The 21119-nt window shown below is 43.7% G+C and overlaps 1 protein-coding gene across 1 annotated transcript; it reads right to left on the bottom strand.

The window, feature by feature from the left end:
• Positions 1–9494: 9494 nt before the first annotated feature.
• On the bottom strand, positions 9495–18669 carry LOC148145164 (uncharacterized). The gene is made up of 2 exons (XM_087973729.1): positions 18185–18669; positions 9495–14162 (listed from the first exon to the last, which is right to left on the bottom strand). Exons 1-2 carry the CDS (start codon positions 18618–18620, stop codon positions 13963–13965), a joined length of 636 nt encoding a protein of 211 aa, XP_087829855.1. The 5' UTR covers positions 18621–18669; the 3' UTR covers positions 9495–13962.
• Positions 18670–21119: the final 2450 nt, after the last annotated feature.

Below are 21119 nucleotides of genomic sequence, written 5' to 3'. Positions count from 1 at the left end.
GGATGTGAGTTTGAATCTTGGCACAGCACATGGTGGAATTTGAATTCAATTTTTAAAATCTGGAATTATGAATCACCTGATGATTATGAAACTGTTGTTGATTGTCAAAAGAAACTAATCTGGTTTACTAATGTCCTTCAGGGAGAGAATTCTGCTGTTTGTTCCTGGTCTGGCCGACCTGTGACTCCAGAGTGACAGCAATGTGGTTGCCCTCTGAACTGCAATCAGATCAAGGCCAGCCAGTGATGCTCACATCCCACTGGTGAATTTAAAGAGTATGGGCTGCAACCTCCTACCCCTTTGCAATCTGTTGAGGTTTCGTATCCTTCCTGTCCCTACAGGGCATGTTGGAAGTATTTGTTTTACTTGTTGCCTTGTAAGAGGCCCTTTTGGTATGGAAACCAGTCTGGGTTCTGCTGCTGTGAGCTGCAGTGAGAACAATGTGAATCAAGAGTATGGTGCTTTTGCCCGAAACATCGATATTCCTGCTCTTCGGATGCTGCCTGACCTGCTGTGCTTTTCCAGCACCATACTATTGACTCTCATCTCCAGCATCTGCAGTACTCACTTTCGCCAAGTGAGAGCAATATGTCTTAACAGAGATGTTGAGCTGCCCAGGAGTTGGAGCAGAGCTGTTCAGAACATTCCCCCCCAACCTTCCTTTCTCTGAGTCTCGCTGTGCTCTGGCTGCTTTCAGTCTGTTTGCTCAGCACTGTCACTGAACAACAACAGTTTAATGTACACGCTCTCAGCCCAGCTGACTGGCTCAGTCTGTTTGTAAACTGATGCTGGGATCAGTGTATCGAGATCCAAGCTGTCAATCATCCATGATTTGGAGATGCTGGTGTTGGACTGGGGTGTAGAAAGTTAAAAATCACACAACACGAGGTTATAGTTCAAAAGGTCTAGTGAGCGTCCAATTAAACCTGTTGGACTAACCTGGTGTTGTGTCAACCATCCAGCCAGGCTGAGGTTCCACGTTGTGCAACAGGAAGGGGAACTTTTCACAGCTCTGTGAGCAGCAGCAATGCTTTTCGATCACCTCACCAAACAACTGAGCAAACCAACGCAGGGCCCCTGGGGATGGATGGTAAAAAAGAACTGAGAGGGGAAGGGTAAATTGGTGGAAGCGAATGCTGTCAAACTGTGTGACATTCAGCCTGAGAGTGTGGTGCTGGAACTAGGCTTTGGACCAGGGCTCGGTCTGCAGGAAGCTGCTAAACGCCTTACGCTGCCGAAGGGCAAGCTCTATGGGCTGGATTACTCTGAATACATGTACTGTGTAGCCAGCAGGAGGTTGCAGCCTGATATTCAGACCGGGAAGGTGACATTGTTTCACGGCAGTGTGGAACATATCCCTCTGGACGACAACGTGGTGGACAGAGTATTTCACTGCAACTGTTACTACTACTGGCCTGATCTGCAATCTGGATGCAGAGAGATTTACTGAGTTATGAAACCAGGTAGAAGTGTTGAGCTGGTCAATTCTGAAAAATCCCAAACCTCAAGGGAAATGGTGCAGTCTGGATGGAATGGTGGGGTCACATATCAACTAATCTCCCTTGATTGACATGTCACTGATTAGCCCGATAGTCAAACGTTGATTTACTTAAAGTTAGAGAGACTACAATAGCTAAACGACGTATTTGGGTTTTTTTTCTGGAACTATGAGGGACTGGTGCATGAATGGACACTCTCCTGTAACCTCTCCTTACCCCATCCATATAACTCCCTCACCATCCTGACCAGCAGCCACAGATTCTCTGGTCAAGGAAAAGTATTTTTAAAAATAGAAGCCACACCAATAGTTATGTCATCAGTCAATAATTAAAACAATACAGTCAATAGTACAATATAAGAGAAGGAGGAGCTCAGCCTGTAATGCCTGTGCCCATTGTTACAATTCACTGGGGTACTGCTCTGGAAATCAGACCCCACGATTCCTGGAGTCATTCGCTGCATGGAAAAGGTTTTTTCATGTCATTTTTGCTTCTTTTGCCAATTACAAACCATCAGTGCCTTCTCGTTCTCGATATTTTCGCAAATGGGAACATTTTCTCCCTATTTACTCTGACCACATCCATTGTGATTTCCAGTACTTTGATTGAATCTGTTCTCTTCAAGAAAGTCAGTCCTGACCTCTCTGCTTGATCTTCATAACTTCTTGATTGCAGCAAGTGTACATGTGCAACGAGAAGTGGGTGTCATTACCAAGAATTGTTTACAAGTCTGTCTGACTGAGGAGCTTTTCGTTACGGGGTGACAATCTGCTAAGAAGCTCAATGGTCTGTATTTTGGGAGGACTGGGGGATTAATTGGTAATCTCTTGCCCAGAGATCTTCCATTGTCTGGATACAGATTGCCAGAAGCTGATCCATAATCATCATTGAGCAGCAGAGACGAGCCTGATCTAAGTTGATGGGGGGAGATTTTAATTGTGTTATTGACCCAGAGGTGGACAGGATACCTCGGAGCTCTGCAGGCATATCTCTGAGATCTAAGCAATTGGTGGATCTGAACAGGGAGCTGGGCTGGTAGATGTGTGGAGGTGTCTCCACCCTGAGGGTAGAGATTTTACTTTCTACTCTAACCCACACAATTGTCATACCAGAATCGATATGTTTTTTGTCCCCTCGACCCTTTTAAATCGATACTGTCTTGTAAAATAGGTAATATAACTATTTCTGATCATGCCGCAGAATAGATGGAAGTTACGACTAGTGATGACGGGATTAGTCCCCCACATTGGCGTATGGACCCTTTCTTATTGAAGGATAGCAAGTTTATAAAATATTTTTCGCAGGAATTTAAAACCTTCTGGGATATCAACTCAGGCACGGCCAGTACCCCTTTGACGATGGGGGAGACCACTAAGGCATATGCGCAAGACTTGATTATTTCATATTCTGTGTCCCGGAAAAGACAAAAGGGAGACCAACAGCGTCTGCTGGAAGCTCGCCTGAAGGCAGCTGTAACTGCGTGTGCTGATAGGCCCTCCATTACTAAGCGACAGAGGATCACAGCACTTAGGGCAGCCTTGAATACCGCAGTTACTCAAACAGCAAAGATTGAAATATTATTTGCGAAGCAGGGATTATTTGAATATGGTGACAAGACTGGCAGAAAGGAAAAGGCTCCCCAAGCCATTACATCTATCAGAGAGAGTGCTGGTACCCTGACTTGTAATCATAAAAAGATTAATACAGCCTTTCGAAAGTTCTATTTTTAATTGTATAAGTCGCAGGACTGTGAGGATAGAACTGGGAAGATGGAGTCTTTCTTTAGAAATCTGGCCCTCCCGGGCCTAACCTCGGAGCAGGTGTCGCTCTTGAATGCCCCCCTGACAACTCAGGAAGTACAGTAGGGGGCTCGGCAGCTTCAGGCACAGCGCCTGGACCAGATGGATCCCAGGCTGAGTTCTATAAAGATTTTATAGGGGAACTGGCCGGGCCACACATAAATATGTATAACTATTCACATAGTCAGGGCTGACTACTGCCTTCATTGAGAGAAGCAAATATCTCTCATTCTTAAGAAGGGAAAAGTCCCAGAAGATTGCTCTTCATATAGACCCATATCCTTGTTAAAAATGGATTTTAAAATTCTCTCAAAAATGCTCGCATTAAGACTGGAGAGGGTTTTACCACAGGTCAACGAATAACATTAGAAGAGTGTTAAATATGATACAAGCCTGCCAGCAGGGAGCGATACCGGGAGTAGTTGTCTCCCCAGTTGTCTCCAAAGAAGGCATTCGATTGGGTAGAATGTTCATTTCATTTCCATACACAGGGACAATTTGGTGTCGGAGAGGTCTTTGTGAAATGGGTTTCAGTATTATATAATGATCCCAAAGCAGCGGTGATCACCAGCTGTTTAAGTTCGGATAGCTTTAACATTGGCAGAGGCTGTCACCAGGGATGTCCTCTTTCACCATTATTATTCACGCTAGTGATTGAACCACGAGCAGAAGCTATACGAACTGACCCTAATATAACGGCTCCGAGCGTTGGATCGGGTAAGCATAAAATTACTGTCTATGCGGATGACATCCTCCTTTTCTTAAGTGATCCTTGGACATCTGTGCCCCGCTGAATTCAAGTGGTCAATTTATTTGGTATGTTGTCAGGTTCTAAAATCAATTTCCTGAAATCGGAGGCCATGCCGTTGGGAGGCCTTGCCAGCATATCCAATTTTTCCGGACGGATCTTGTTTCCCCTTTCGGTGGTCACTAGAAGGTTTTCTGTACTTCAGAACTTTTATTACCCCGGTATTTGGTCAGCTATATAAAGCCAATTATACACACTTATTAGAGAAAATAAGGCAGGACTTTCAACGCTGGGAAGATCTCCCAATATCCTGGCTGGGCAGAGTAGCCTTAGTTAAGATGAGTATTTTACCTCGTCTTTTATACTCTATGAGGATGCTCCCCTTGATGATACCGAGACAGGCGTTGCGTTAGCTTTACGGCTGGCTCGGCTCCTTTATTTGGAATCATAGACGGCCCTTAATCAAATTAGAAAAGCTGCAGCTCCCACAAGTAAGGGGAGGACTGGACTTTCCAGATTTCAGGAGGTACCAACTGAGCTCCCTGTTATCTTATGTAGCTGATATTGAGACTTCCCAAGCAAAGTGTCCCTTCATCAATCTACTATTTATGGAGCAGATGAGAGTCATTACAGACTATTGTAAAAACCTTAAAAGGATAATCTGTCAAGATGAGGGTAACCTGCAAAAACCCTCCCCTTACCCCCCCATAGTGGGAACATTGGGATTTCAGCCAGGGTTGACTGATGCTACATTCAAAATTTGGGAGTCCAGTGGTATCTCCTGCTTGGGAGATGTGTTCGTGGGGGAGGTTATGATGTCCTTCGAGCACCTGCACCAGAGGTTTGGACTGCCCAGCAAGGACCTCTTTCGGTATTTTCAAATACAAGACTTTATACAAAAGAAGACCACACTGATAGTCAATCCTTATAAATCGGAAAGTAAAAGGAGAGTGCTATGGCCGATGGGGACGCCCTCGGTCAGTGCTCTCTACCACTCACTATGCAATAAGGTACCGAAGGACATGGAACGGTTGTATAAAACCTGGAATCATGAATCAGAGTTAGAAATTTCTTTAGAAATGTGGGAGGATGTCTGGGAAAATGCCAGGAAGATCTCTATCTGTAACAAAACTCAGGTTACTCAATTGAAGAGACTTCACAGGGCTCACATGGCACCTGAATGACTCACAAAGTTCAAGGCAGGAGCATCCCCAGTGTGTCCCAAATGCAAGATCCAAGTTGGCACTCTCACGCATTGTCTGTGGACATGCCGTAAGATCTGCAGGTATTGGGACAGAGTAGCGAATGCCTTGACAAAGATTTTTTGGTACGGAGATTGGAGTGTCTCCAGTGTCCCTACTTTTAGGCTCCCCAAATTTTCCCTCTCTGGACGTATATTGGAGAAAGTTATTTACTATCCTTTCCTTTTGTGCGAGGAAAAATATTTTAGTGAATTGGATATCCGAAGTCCCCCAGGACTTTTAAATTGGCACAGGATAGTCATGGAATATATTCCCCTTGACTTCCTTACGAATATGGTGCACCACAAATGGGAATTATTTTACAGAACACAGCAGCCCTTTTTGAACTATACTGACACAGATATTTTGGCCATATTGTCCAGGGCTTTTGCTTAGCCATGGTAATGGCTCCAGCTAGCGCAGGGGGCCCAGGGAGGAGGAATTCCATATAAATATGGGTTTTGGTATGACTTGATATAAATCTATTTTGAGCATGTATCTAGTTATTTATCTACCTTTTTGTGTATTGTTAGTAATGTATGATATCCTGTTTTATGTTTTGGCCGCTTGTAGAATAGATTAATAATTAGGTTTTGTGTTTAAGTTTATATTTGTATTGTTGTTATATTGTAAATATAATACACTAGTTTGCATTTTTTTTGTAATTTTGTAAAAAATGTTAAAAATCTTCTTTCTTAATAAAAATATGTATAAAAAGAAGAATTTGGTGCAAAGGGGGACAGAGTTGCTTTAATTAAGTTTTACTGTAAGAGGTAAACTGTCCAGAGGGAGAGGTGAACAAGTGAAAAATGGCATGAATCAAGAGGCTGACCTGCAGTGAGACTAGCTGCAGAGTGACATCAAGAACCACAGCACGATACAAGCGCTCGGAATGACACTGATTGGTGAGAATGATTGATGATTATTTCTAGTCTTTCAGAGAGTTGTGAATCTGTGAAATTTCAGGCAGATTTTTGGTTAATAAGAAAATCAAGGGTTTGGGGAAATGGTAGGAAACCGGAGTTGAGGATTATCAGATCAGTCATGATCTCATTGAATGGGAGAATAAACTCAATGAGCTGAATGGCCTATGTCTTGTGGTGCTAAAAGGGTAGTAACTGCCTGATTAATATTGTGCAGCTTCATGGAAATGTGATGGAAACCCATTAGCTGTGACCTCAGCGCCTTGTGGAAGGAGTGTTTATGGTGATGGATTTTTACGTGTTGGAATATGTTAGTTATTTAAAAGAAAACTTTGTTGCTAACTTATGCCTATTGATTGAAGCTAATTTAAGTACAATGATTTCTAAGAAATTCGTAAAAATTGAAAGAACTGCAGATGCTCCAAATCAAAAATAAAACAAATTGCTGAAAAAGCTCAGCAGGTCCAGCAGCATCTATGGAGAGATAGCAGAGTCACCATTTCGCATTGAGTGAACCTTCCTCAGAACTGTTTCTGATTTACAGCATCTGCAGTTCTTTTGGTTTTTACATTCTAGAGGATAGTAGCACAATCTTCAGTACAGGCAGCTATCGCACTGCAATACTCAGCTCTGCGCGTGTGGTGCACAACCCAGAGGTCGCACTCGCTTCAACTCCCAGACATTTGGGTGCATTCCATTTTGTCCTCATTATATCAATGATAATTCCAGATGTATCTCACACTGTAATGCCATCATAATTTTTACAATCTCTCCACTACAGCATCTGTGGAGAGGAATCAGAGTTAACATCTCAAGTTGAGTGAACTTTCCTCTGAACTGGCAGTGTCCCTCACCCCAAGCCCCTCCTCCTCCTTCACATAGTGGATTCGCGTAGAAACATGTGTGTAAGGTCACAAGATATTATGGGAACTTTCTAGTACCTTCACACACCATAAAGAAAGAGACAGTGAGATTTTTTTAATGCTTTCTCTTTGCAGGCTAAGTGGTTATGTTCACCACACAAGCCACAGTCATCTGGTCAGGAGCCAATTTGAGCATTTTTTAACGTTTATTCATTTTGTGGTATTGGGGTGTTGCTGGCTTCCACCATACACTGCCCGTCCCTAGTTGCCCTTGCGAAGATGGTGGTGAGCTGCCTTCTTGAAATGTTGCAGTCCACCTGCTGTGGGTTGAGCCACAATGCCATTAGGGAGAGAATTCCAGGATTTTGACCCAGTGACAATGAAAGAACACTGATTTATTTCCAGCAGTCGGGATTGTGAGTGGTTTGGAGGGGATCTTGAAGGTGGTGGTGATCCCATTGTCCTTCTAGATGGAGGTGTTAGTGGGTTTGGAAGGTTGGTGAATTTCTGCAGTACATCTTGTCAATAGTACACACTGCTTGCTACTGAGCATCAGTAGTGAAGGAAGTGGGTTGCTTTGTCCTGGGTGGTGTCAAGCTTCTTGGGTGTTGTTGGAGCTGGACTCATCCAGGCAAGTGGGGAGTGTTCCATCACACTCCTGACTTGTGCCTTGTAGATAGTAAACAGGATTTGAGCAGTCAGGAGGTGAGTTAATTGCTGCAGTATTCCTAGCCTCTGACCTGCTGTTGTAGTCACTGCATTTATGCGGTGAGTCCAGTTGACTTTCTGATCAATAATAACTCCCAGAATGTTAATGGTGGGGGACTCTAATGGTAATACCATTGAATGTCAAGAGATGATGGTTAATTTGGCTCTTATTGGTGGCGGTCATAGACTGATGTTTGTGTGGCGCAAATATTACTTGCGTTTTGTCAGCCCAAGCCTGGATATTGCCCAGGTCTTGTTATATTTGGACACAAACTGCTTCAATGTCTGAGGAGTTGTGAATGGTGCTGAACATGGTGAATCTTTCCACTTTTGAGCTTGAGATGGAAGGAAGGTCATCGATGAAGCAGCTGAAGATGGTTGGGCCTCGGACACTACCCTGAGGAACGCCTGCAGAAATGTGCAAGAGTTGAGATGACTCACCTCCAACATCCAGAACCATCTTCCTATGTGTCAGGTATGATCTAACTATCTGAGAGTTTCCTTCCTGATATCCATTGGTTCCAGTTCTGCTAGGGCTCCTTGATGCCACTCAGTCAAATGCAGTCTTGATATCAAGGGCTGTCACTCTCATCAATTCAGCTCTTTTGTCCATGTTTGAACCAAGGCTGTAATAAGGTCAGGAGTGGCCCTGGGAAAACCCAAACTGAGCATCCCTGAGCAGATTATTGCTGAGCAGGTGCTGCTTGATGGCACTGTTGACACCTTCTATGACTTTACAGACGATGGAGAGTAGACTGATTGGGCGGTAACTGGCCAGGTTAGATTTATCCTGCTTTTTTGTAGAGGACATACTTGGGTAATTTTCCATGTTGTCGAGTAGATACTAACTGTACGAGAACAGCTTGGCCAGGGGAGCGGCAAGTTCTGGAGCACAAGTCTTCAGGACTATTGCTGGAATGTTGTCAGGGCGCGTACCTTTTGCAGTATCCATTGCCTCCAACCATTTCTTAATATCACATGGAGTGAATTGAATTGGCTGAAGAATGATATCTGTAACGCTGGGGACCACTGGAGTAGGCTGAAATGGATCATCCACTTGAGTTGGACCATAGACAACTGGTAAAGTAAAAAGGAGACAGTGTTCCTCAATGACCGAGGGCGCTACATGAACAGCACAAACTACACAATCATGCACTTCACAAAATGCATAAGAAGTGCAAAACATGCAAGTTCCAGTGTAGTAGAAGAATGACCAATCATAGACATTTTACTAGCAGTAATTCAAAGTCAGATTTCAGATGGGAAAGAGTCTGATCATACTGTGGTAAGGGACCTGATGACTTGAGGGAAGAAACTGTTGCACAGTCTGGCCACAGAGTGACCAAATGCTCTGGTATCTTCTGCCAGATGGCAGGAGGGAGAAGAGTTTGAGTGAGGGGTTGTGTGGGGTCTTCCACAATGCTGTTAGCCTTTTGGATGCAATGTGTGGTGTAAATGTCTGTAATGGAGGGATGATAGACCCTGATGATCTTCTCACTTGGTACTTCTGGCTGAAGATTGCTTTGAAAGCTTTACCTTATCCTTTGCACTGATGTTCTGGACTCTTCCATCATTCTCTTCCTCCTCTAGTAAGTTGTTTAATCGTCCACCACCATTCACTACTTGATGTGGCTGGATTAAAGAGCTTAGATCTGATCCATTGGATGTGGGCTCGCTTAGCTCTATCACTTGCTGCTTATGCTGTTTGGCGAGGAAGTAATCCTGTTCGGTGGCTTTACCAGGTTGACACTTCATTTTCAGGTGTGTCTGGTGCTGCTCCTGGCATGCACTCCTGGATTCACCGTTGAACCAGGGTTGATCCCTGGCTTGATGCTAATGGTTGAGTGGGGGGGTTGAGCTGGGCCATGAAGTTACAGATTGTGCTGGAGTACAATTCTGCTGCTGTTAATGGCCCATAGAATCTCATGGATGCCCAGACTTGAGTTGCTAGATCTGTTTGAAGTCTGTCCAATTTAGCGTGGTGTCAGTGCCAAATAGCATGATGGATGTTATTCTCAATGTGAAGCTGGTACTTTGTGCCCTCAAGGACTTTGCAGTGGTCATTCTTGCTGAAACTGTCATGGACAGATGCATCTGCCACTGGAAGATTGGTAACGAAGAGGTAAAGTATGTTTTTTCCCTCTTGTTGGTTCCCTCACTACCTGCCGCAGACCCAGTCTAGCAGCTATGCCCTTTAGGACCTGACTAACTCGATCAGTAGTACTGCTGCCAAGCCACACCTGGTGGTGAGCATTGTCGATTGTTGGAATACAACCCCATCTGGGGCATGAATGTCCCTCAGGGAGGGAAATTCACCAATCATACCTGGTCTGGCCTACATGTGACTCCAGAGCCACGGCAATGTGGTTGACTCTCAACTGCCCTCTGAATTGTGCTCAGTTCAAGGGCAACTGGGGATGGTGAATAAATACTGGCCAGCCAACAATGTCCCACCATTGAATTAAAAAAGAAAGCATGGTCACCTCCCTCTGCAATATATTAAAGTTTTATTTACTTCATGTCCATGTAAGGCATGAGAATGTTGGAAATATTTGTTTTGCTTGTTGCCTTGTATCAGGTTCTTTATGGTGCGGGAACCAGTCTCTGTTGAATGTATCCCCACTAATTTTCTTGAACGGCATGTAATGGGAACTAACAAGGGAGCAAGCTATCTTCGATCAGGTCTTGTGTAATGAGACAGGAATAATTCATAATGTCATCGTTAGGGATCCTCTTGGAAGGAGCGATCACAGTATGGTTGAATTTAGAATATAGATGGAAACTGCAAAGACAAAATCCAACACCAGGGCCCTGTGCTTAAATAACGGAGTCGAAATTAAGATGAGGGAAGAGTTAGCTAAAGTAGACTGGAAGCAAAGACTTTATGTTGGAACAGTTGTTGAAGAGTGGAGGACTTTCCAAGCAATTTTCCAAAGTGCTCAGCAGAAGTATATACCAGTGAAAATGAGGGAATGTAGGAAAGGGTGTAATCAGCCATGGATGTGTCAGGAAATAAGGGAGGCTATCAAATTGAAAGAGAAGACATATTGAGTGGCCAAGATCGGCAGGAAGCTAGAAGATTAGGGAAGCTTTAAAGGTCAACAGAAAGCCACAAAAAGAGCTATAAAGAGAGGTAAGATAGATAATGAGAAATTAACTATCTAAAGACAGATAGCAAACCTTATCTATAAATATATCAAACAGAAAAAGAGTGGCTAAAGTAAACATTAGTCCTTTAGGGGATGAGAACGGAGAATTAATAATGGCATATGAGGAAATGATCGAGGCATTTAATAAGGATGTTGTGTCGGTCTTCACAGTGGAGGACACTAATAACATGCCAGTATTGACAAAGAGACAAAGGTGGGTGAGGACCTGGGAACAATCATTATCATGGAAGAGGTAGTGTTGGGCAAGCTAATGGAGCTAAGGGTAGACAAGTCTCCTGGCCCTGATGGAATGCATCCCAGGTTGCTAAAAGAGATGCCGAGAGAAATAGCAAATGTACTTTTGGTAATTTTTCCAAATTTGCTGGACTCTAGGGCAGTTCCAGCAGATTGGTAAACAGCAAATGTGGCATTCCTGTTTAAAACGGGAGGTATACAAAAGATGAGGAATTATAGACCAGTTAGATAACCTCTGTAGTGGGGAAAATGCTTGAGTCTATTATCAAGGAAGAAATAGCAAGGCATCTAGATAGAAATTGTTCCATTAGGCAGACGCAGCATGGGTTCATGAAGGCCAGGTCATGCTTAACAAATCTCTTCAAATTCTATGAAGACATTACAAACACAGTGCACAACAGGGATCCAGAAGATTTGTGTACCTAGATTTCCAAAAGGCATTCGACAAAGTGCCACACAAAAGGCTGCTGCATAAGATAAAGATGGATGGTGTTACAGATAATGCATTAGCGTGGATAGAGAATTGGTGAACAGATGGGAAGCAAAGAGTGGACATAAATGAGTGCTATTCTGGTTGGAGATTAGTAACGAGTGATGTGCCACAGGGATCAGTGTTTGGTCCGCAATTATTCACAAATTATATCAATGATTTGGAGTTGGGGACCGCGTGTAGTATGTCAAAGTTTGCAGAAGTCATCAAGATGAGTGGTAGAGCAAAGTGTACAGAGGACTATGAAACTTTGCAAAGGGACCTAGATAGTTTAAGGGAATGGGCAAAGGTCTGGCAGTTAGAATACAATGTAAATCAGGTTTACTCCACAGTTTATGCAAGATTTATGTCCGTCTTTATTATCATTTTAAGTAGGTAATATTTTTATCACTAAGTATGTAAGTTAGCTCAGCGAGCTGGAAGGTTTGTTTTCAGATGTTTCATCATCATAACTAGGTCACACCATCAGTGAGAGTCTCCGGTGAAGCGCCGGTGGTATGTCCCACATTTCTAATTATAGTTCTTGGTTTCTTAAGATGGGTGATGTCATTTCCGGTTGTTTTTTTCAAGGGATCTAAATCGATGTGTTTATTGATGGAGTTCTGGTTCGAATGCCATGCCGCTAATGTGCTGAAAACCTTGCAAAACATAAGGATAGATAAGTCCCCTGGGCCAGAGGGGATATACCCAAGGTTGCTACAGGGAGTGAGGGAAGTGATTGCTGCACCTTTGGCAATGATCTTTGTGTCCTCACTGTCTCCTGGAGTAGTGCCAAATGATTGAAGTTTGGCAAATGTTATTCCCTTGTTCAAGAAAGGGAATAGGGATAATCCTAGGAATTACAGACTAGTCAGTCTTACATCAGTGATGGGCAAAATATTGGAGAAGTTTCAGAGAGACAGGATTTATGATTACTAGGAAAACCATGGTTTGATTAGAGATAGTCAGCGTGGCTTTGTAAGGGGCAGGTCATGCCTCACAAACCTTATTGAATTCTTTGAGGATGTGACAAAACATGTTGATGAAGGTAGAGCAGTGGATGTGGTGTACATAGATTTTAGCAAGGCATTTGATAACGCTCCCCATGGTAGGCTCATACAGAAAGTAAGGAAACATGGAATATACAGAAATCTGTCTGTCTGGATACAAAATTGGCTGGCTCATAGAAGACAGAGGGTGGTGGGAGAAAGTATTCAGCCTGAAGCTCGGTGACCAGTAGTATTCTGCAAGGATCAATTCTGGGACCTCTGCTCTTTGTGATTTTTATAAATGATTTGAATGAGGAAGTGGAAGGGTGGGTTTGTAAGTTTGCCAATGACACAAAGGTTGGGAGAGTTGTGGATAGTGTGGAGAGCTGTTGTAGGTTGCAATGGGAAATTGACAGGATGCAGAACTGTGCTGAGAAGTGGCAGGTGGAGGTCAACCTGTAAAAGTGGGAAGTGATTCGCTTTGGAAGGTTGAATTTGAATGCAGAATACAAGGTTAAATGCAGAACTCTTGGCAGGGTAGAGGAACAAAGGAATCTGGGAGGCCATGTCCATAGATCCCTGAAAGTTGGCATCCAGGTTGATAGGGTTGTTAAGAGGGCACATGGTGTGTTGGCTTTCATTAGCAGTAGGATTGAGTTTAAGAGCTGCAAGGTTATGCTGCAGCTCTACAGAGTCCTGGTTAGACCACACATGGAATATTGTGTTCAATTCTAGTTGCCTCATCATAGGAAACATGAGAAAGCTTTAGAGGGAGTGTAGAGAAGATATACCAGGATGCTGCTTAGACTGGACGACATCTCTTGCGAAGAAAGGTTGAGGGAGCTAGGGTTTTTCTCATTGGAGCGAAGATGGATGAGAGGTGACTTGATAGAGGTGTACAAGTTGTTAAAGGCATAGGTAGAGTGGATAGCCAGGGACGTTTTAATGATGAAGGGACATAATTTTAAGGCAATTGGAGAAAGATTTAGTGGAGATGTCAGAGGAAGGTTCTTTACTTCAAGTGGTGGGTCTGTTGAATGCACTGGTACTAGAGTCAAATACATTGTGGACGTTTAAGTGACTCTTGGATAGACACATGGAAGTTAATACAATGAAGGGAATGCAGGTTAGTCTGACTTTAGAATAGAATAAAATGCTGGCACAATATCAAAGGCCGAAGGATCTCTACTGTGCTGAACTCTTCTATGTTCAATGAAGTGGTGTCTTCCAATTTATCTACAAATATTACAAATGGGTTATATAATAGCTCAGTAAACCCAAATTATTGAGCTAGTGAGGCATCAGAGATGACAGCACATTCATGGCTTATTTGCTCTAGCAAAGATAGCCTGAAAGGGTTTCCCTTGATCTTGTTTGTGCTCCATACACACGTCAACAAATCCCGTGTCACGGAGAGTAGCCATGTATGGTTCAGGTGGCCATTTTGTATTCTTCAACAATCCAGCAGCAACAATCTTCCTTAGAACTTCCAGGCTTAAGGTGGTGACCATCAGTCCCCCTGTCAAATAAAGGATAAATACTCAATTTTCTGATAGGTTGTTTCTTGGAATTTAGGTGAAGAAGAATCTCAATATCAAGACCTTCTAGTGAAAAAGCAACCACACCAGTGGAATCAAAATGCTGTGGATTTTCCTAACTCACCTGGGCTTTTGTTCCCTGACCATCAAAAGTGGATGTGCCCTGAAACAAGGAGGGCCAATCAGAAGGCTTCCAGCAAGGGAGGTGCAGCAGGTTGTAAGGGAAGGTAAGCAAAAGAGAGAGGGAGTCAATATGGAGATTCCTCTCTGCAAATGTGTCAAAATCTGATGAAAAAAAGATTCAGCAAACAGGCCACCAGTGATGAGTAGAAGATGGGGGAGGTTGGAGTCTCCTTCCAAGATGGCTCATGGCTGCTCCTGTACTCAGGGAGTAGGGGGAAGTGTCTGGGAGAGACCACCCTGGATTGCTGACCCATTGGATGACCACCTCCAGGCACCTAAACTGACTCCTGCTAGAAAGTTGCTTCCTTGAACTGGCTACTGTTAATGAGCTACCCACATGTGAAAGAGTGGCCCAGAGGCTGAATTGGCATGTCAGCCAGGAAGATAATTTATAGCTATTGCCCTCATTCCCTCTGGGGTGGTGGGGTGGGGAGCAAATATTCTGCCTTCTGGCTTGATTATTAAACTCTGGAAGAATCAGGATTGTGATCAGAAGGGTGTGGGATGTTGGGGGTGGGGAAGTACTGGCCTTTGGGTATGTGCCACCTGTAGTCCCTCCCTACCAGCTCATTGGAATAAGTTCACTGTGCATGTGCACACTGACACCTCAGAATTCAGGAGATTTCAATAAGTCAAGCAGCTTTCAACAGATTGCTACTGGTTCAGAAACCTGAGACGTTCCTTCAGTGGAGCGCAGTATTTCAGCTCGCAGTTTTAAATGATGATCATGGGTCAGCTTCTGGCAATCTGCATTCAGACACTGGAAGACCTCTGGGCAGGAGATTCCAATTACCACCAAAAAAGGAGACCCTTGAGCTTTTTGGCACATTGCCACCCAGTAACTAAATGTTATCTCCTCAGTCAGGCAGACTTGGAAATAATTCCTGCTAATTACACCAACTTCCAGCTGAATGTGTAATGAAGAAGTTATGAAAAATCGAGTGAGAGTAGATCCAAAGTATTCAAAATCTCAATGGGTCTGCGCAGAGTTAACAGGGAGAAAAAGGTTTCCATTTGTGAAAAGATCGAGAATGAGAGGGCACCAATTGAAAGCAGTTGGCGAAAGAAGCAAAAATGACACTAGTATAAACATTTTCCATACAACGAGTAGTTAGGATCTGGGTCAGAGTCTGAGAGTGCAGTGGACTTATACCAAGGCGTCCAAAACAAAAATGAGACAGTCACTGGAAAGGTAGAGTGTGCAGGGTTAAAGGGAGAAGGCAAGGGAGGAGCCCAAAATAAAATGTTCATTTGGAGGGTGAGTGGAATGGGCTGAATAGCCTCCTATTGTGCTGTAATAATTCTGAGAGGTCCCGACATTTGCTTTAACCAGGTATCACCTGAACAGGTTGTCATGGAAGCATGTGGTTCAAAAAACAAGAAAGCTGCAGGGAGTGCTGCCAGGACTGCACAGTTTACAGCACATTGGTGTGAATATTCCCGAGAGTGGCACCCACTGTCAGGATTTTCTCTTCCATTAATACTGTGCTCTGTATTTCTAGCTGGGAATTCTGATCCCAGCTCCACGGACAGGTAAGGCGTAGCTGAAATGAACACTGTCCCCCCCAACCTATAGGGCGGGATAGTCAAGGAAGGAGTCAAACCATGTCCCATTTTTCTGCAGTCAGTTGCTATGGTCTGAGTGTGGGTTTAATTCCTGCAAACTCTGAGGATACCACGAAGGATACTCCTCTCATTCCCTCTCCTCCCCGAGGCATAGTGACCCTCAGGTTAAATTACCATCAGTCATCTCTTTCTCTGTAATAATAAAGCAGCTCTGTGGTCCTCTAGGACTAGAGTGAGTTCTGAGAATTAAGTATCCAGCTTTGACAGCTGCTGTTAAAGGGTTAAGTATGTGAGATGAATTGAAGGTGAGGTTGGCAGTTGAGATTCATGAATCCATTACAAAGAGCTATGCAGTAAATTCACCAATATTCCTACCAAAACATGCAGCTGCTACAGATTAGGCAAAAATAACAGCTGTATACAAAAGATGTTGAGTAGATAATACAATTGGCAATTATGAAAGATTCAAGAAAGAATTGGAAAAGAACACTCATAGAGAAACAGAAAAAGGAGAAAGTGTAAAGGCGACATCTTTTTATTTCCTTTAGTTTTGGACACTGGACTAAAAATGAAGGTTGTCTGTGCAGCATGTAGCTCAAAAACAAGAAAGCTGTAACAAGTGCAGCCAGGGCTCTACAATTAACTTTAATATGGAAGATTCAGGGAGGAATTGGAAAAGAATACAGATAGAGAGACCTAAACAGGAAATTAAATTGCGTAAAGACCCCATCCTATTATTTCCTTTAATTTTGGACTCTGGACTAAAAAGGAAGATCCTACTTTAAAGAAGACAGTTGTGACAAAACTGATCTTTTAACAAGGTTATGCTGTCGTTGGCTTTTTTTTCTCCAGAGAAGCCGTAAAAGCAGCAATTCCAAAAGGTCTGGTTTTAACTACTTGAGAATGCTTTCAAGTTTTTGAAAATAAACACACCTCCAATGAAAGGGGAGTGGTCAGTTCTCCCAGCTCAGCATTATCTCTGCTTTGATTTGGTTTTAGCAGCCTGGCTGTTCACTGAAAGCAGTCAGTCAGTTTTGCGGCTGCTGGTCCAAGTGACAGCTACATGGAAGGTGTTCCAAGCTGAATCTCTCTCTCCTATAAGGCAGTGTTTGATTTTACATTTTTTGCCCACGGGTGTTTATAGGGATTGTTGGGAGTATTTGAAATTGCGTCATTAAGTTGGGATAATCTGTTGAGTTTTCGGATAGACTAAGTTCTTCTGTATTCAGTCTCTTTTGTTTGTGTTTCATTTGGTAATCTTGCAAATAAATTATTTTGTTTAAAACTAAGTGGTTGGGCCAGTTGCATCACTCCTGGAATATCCACATTACACCTGCTTAAAACAACTCGCAAAGTTAGGGTCCAGCCTACTTTCTTGGAATGTTTTGAGGGGGTCCGGCCTAGTCCAGAACACAGTACAAAGAGATAGTTTAAAAAATCCAGTTTTCTGGAATACACTGTGTATTCCACATGATGTTGGAACATTGAGAGCTAAAGCAGACATCACAGAGCAAATGAGTTCTGAACAAAAGCAAACGTTCTTGACAATGATGCTCTGATTGGTTCCCGACCAGATAACCATGTCGTGTGTGGGGAACAGAACCACCTGGCCAGCAAAGAGAAAGCATCAAAAAAATCTCACGGTCTCTCTCACCTGCATGAAGGTAATAGAAAGTTCTGAATAATAGCTAGCGGCTTCCATATACCTTTATGTGTGAATCCCCTGTTAAAGAAGGAATAAAATATCTTCAAGAACAGTGAAAGGACAAATTCCAGGAATAGTGGGGTTTGATTTCCAGCAAACTACCCCGGTCAGTCATGACAATGGGCACAGGCATTACAGGCTGAGGTCTTCCTTCTCTAAGTATTGTAGATACTGTACTATTGACTGATTCTATAATTATTGGACTTGTCTTGGACTTTTAAAAAATCTCCTGCCTCTCTAGGAAAATCTGGCTGCTGGTCAAGATGGTGAGGGGGTGATCTGGATGGAAAAAGGGGTGTTATAGAAGAGTCACTATAAATAATCCTTCTGTCCCTGATTGTTCTACACAAAGCACACAAGTGGTCAGGGCCACGTTTAGCTATTGTAGTTCTCTCTAAATTTAAGTAAATCAGCGTTTGACTACCAGGCTAATCAGTGACATGTCAATCAAGGGAGATTAGTTGATATGTGACCCCACCATTCCATCCTGACTGCACCATTTCCCTTGAGGTTTAGGATTTTTCAGAATTGACCAGCTCAACACTCTACCTGGTTTCATAACTCGGTAAATCTCTCTGCATCCAGATTGCAGATCAGGCCAGAAGTAATAACAGTTGCAGTGAAATACTCTGTCCACCACGTTGTCTTCCAGAGGGATATGTTCCACACTGCCGTGAAACAATGTCACCTTCCCGGTCTGAATATCAGGCTGCAACCTCCTGCTGGCTACACGGTACATGTATTCAGAGTAATCCAGTCCATAGAGCTTGCCCTTCGGCAGCGTAAGGTGTTTAGCAGCTTCCTGCAGACCGAGCCCTGGTCCAAAGCCCAGTTCCAGCACCACACTCTCAGGCTGAATGTCACACAGTTTGACAGCATTCACTTCCACCAATTTACCCTTCCCCTCGAAGAACTTTTTCACCATCCATCCCCAGGGGCCCTGCGTTGGTTTGCTCAGTTGTTTGGTGAGGTGATCGAAAAGCATTGCTGCTGCTCACAGAGCTGTGAAAAGTTCCCCTTCCTGTTGCACAACGTGGAACCTCAGCCTGGCTGGATGGTTGACAGCTTGGATGACGATACACTGTGATCCCAGCATCAGTTTACAAACAGACTGAGCCAGTCAGCTGGGCTGAGAGTGTGTACATTAAACTGTTGTGGTTCAGTGACAGTGCTGAGCAAACAGACTGAAAGCAGCCAGAGCACAGCGAGACTCAGAGAAAGGGAGGTTGGGGGGGAATGTTCTGAACAGCTCTGCTCCAACTCCTGGACAGCTCAACATCTCTGTGAGACACATTGCTCTCACTTGGCGAAAGTGAGTACTGCAGATGCTGGAGATTAGAGTCAATAGTATGGTGCTGGAAAAGCACAGCAGGTCAGGCAGCATCCGAAGAGCAGGATTATCGATGTTTCGGGCAAAAGCACGATACCCTTGATTCACATTGTTCTCACTGCAGCTCACAGCAGCAGAACCCAGACTGGTTTCCATACCAAAAGGGCCTCTTACAAGGCAACAAGTAAAACAAATACTTCCAACATGCCCTGTAGGGACAGGAAGGATACGAAACCTCAACAGATTGCAAAGGGGTAGGAGGTCGCAGCCCATACTCTTTAAATTCACCAGTGGGATGTGAGCATCACTGGCTGGCCTTGATCTGATTGCAGTTCAGAGGGCAACCACATTGCTGTCACTCTGGAGTCACAGGTAGGCCAGACCAGGTACAAACAGCAGAATTCTCTCTCTGAAGGACATTAGTAAACCAGATTAGTTTCTTTTGACAATCAACAACAGTTTCATAATCATCAGGTGATTCATAATTCCAGATTTTAAAAATTGAATTTAAATTCCACCATGTGCTGTGCCAAGATTCAAACTCACATCCCCAGAACATTAGCTGAGTTTCTGGATTAATACTCCAGTGATAAGACTCTATCATCACATTCCCAGATGGCGCAATGGGCACTCGGAATAATATAATGGAATCATTGAGTAAAACACAGGAGGTGGTGACTCGGCCACTGTATCTGTTCTGAATCTCTGAAGATTTAATTCAGCCAGTGCCTTTCTCCCATTGCTCTGCTAATTTCACATCATGATGGAATTTCTTATTGAAGGACTTGGTTGGCCCTGTCCCAACCGCACACTCGGGCAATGCTTTCCAGATCCTGACCACTTTCTGAGGATAAAGTTTCTCCTCATTTCGCCATCATTTCTTTCACAGAATACTTGCGATCTGGGTTCTCTGCATCTTGATCCCACATTGGGAATGGGAACAATTTTGTCCCATCCACTCTGGAAGAAAGTGAGGACTGCAGATGCTGGAGATCAGAGCTGAAAATGTGTTTCTGGAAAAGCTCAGCAGGTCAGGCAGCATCCAAGGAGCAGGAGAATCGACGTTTTGGGCATGACCCCTTCTTCAGCCCAGGCTCATGCCCAAAACGTCGATTCTCCTGCTCCTTGGATGCTGCCTGACCTGCTGTGCTTTTCCAGCAACACAGTTTCAGCCCATCCACTCTGTCCAAACACGATTATTTTGAACATTTCAATCAAATCTCTTCTCAAGTTTCTGTTCACCAAGGAAACCAGTTCCAACTTCTCCAATGTAGCCATAGAACGGACGTTCCTCACCCAGGGATAGATCAAGAACTAAACAGCACCGATTAAAAGCAGTTGGCAAAAGAAACAAAAATGATAAGAAGAAACTTTCCATGCAGCAAGTGGTTAGGGTCTAGGTCACAGTGTCTGAGAGTGTGGTGTGGGCAGGTTCGACCAAGGCTTTTGAAAGGAAATTGAGATAGTGTCCGGAAAGGTTCGAGTGTGCAGGGCTGGATGGGGATGGCAACTGAGGAAAAGAAAGTAAAATGTACAGTAGGAAGGCCAGTGCCATGGCCGAATGGCCTCCTGTTTTGCTATAGCAATTTTCTGGGAGGCTTCAAAATTTGCTTTATCCAGGAAATCACCCGAACAGGTTGTCTTGGCAACATGCCATTCAAAAACAAGAAAGCTGCAGGGAGTGCTGCCAGGACTCCACAGTTTACAGCACATTGGTCTGGATATTCCCGAGAGTGGCACCCACTGTCGGGATTTTCCTTTCCATTAACACTGAGCTCTGCATTTCTAGCTGGAAATTCTGATCCCAGCTCCTTCAGACATTCAGGATAAAGCTGAAATGAACCCAGCTCCCTATGGGGCAGGATAGTTAACATAGAACAGTATAGCACAGGTCAGGCTCTTCGGTCCTCAATGTTGTGCCGACATTATATCCTACTCTAAGATCAAACGAAGCTACATACCCTACATTTTACTATCATCCATGTGCCTATCCAAGAGTCGCTTAAATGTCCCTAATGTATCTGACTCTACTCCCACTGCTGGCAGTGCATTCCACATACCCACCACTCTCTGTGTAAAGAACTTACCTCTGACATCTCACCTAAAACCTTCCTCCAATCACCTTAAAAGTATGTCCCCTCCTGATAGCCATTT

The sequence above is a fragment of the Chiloscyllium plagiosum genome, unplaced genomic scaffold, assembly GCF_037043375.1.
Source record: "Chiloscyllium plagiosum isolate Xiang-an unplaced genomic scaffold, Cpla_swu_hap1 HiC_scaffold_26, whole genome shotgun sequence".
Taxonomy (NCBI): Eukaryota; Metazoa; Chordata; class Chondrichthyes; order Orectolobiformes; family Hemiscylliidae; genus Chiloscyllium; species Chiloscyllium plagiosum.
The sequence above is the reverse complement of the archived record's forward strand: the minus strand, read 5'-3'. Positions and strand labels throughout refer to the sequence as shown.

Coding starts and splice junctions, on each gene's coding strand:
- LOC148145164 (XM_087973729.1), bottom strand. CDS start 18,620: ATGCTTTTCGATCACCTCACCAAACAACTGAGCAAACCAACGCAGGGC. Junction 14,163..18,184: donor TTACCGAGTTATGAAACCAG/GTAGAGTGTTGA, acceptor TTTATTTGACAG/GGGGACTGATGGTCACCACC.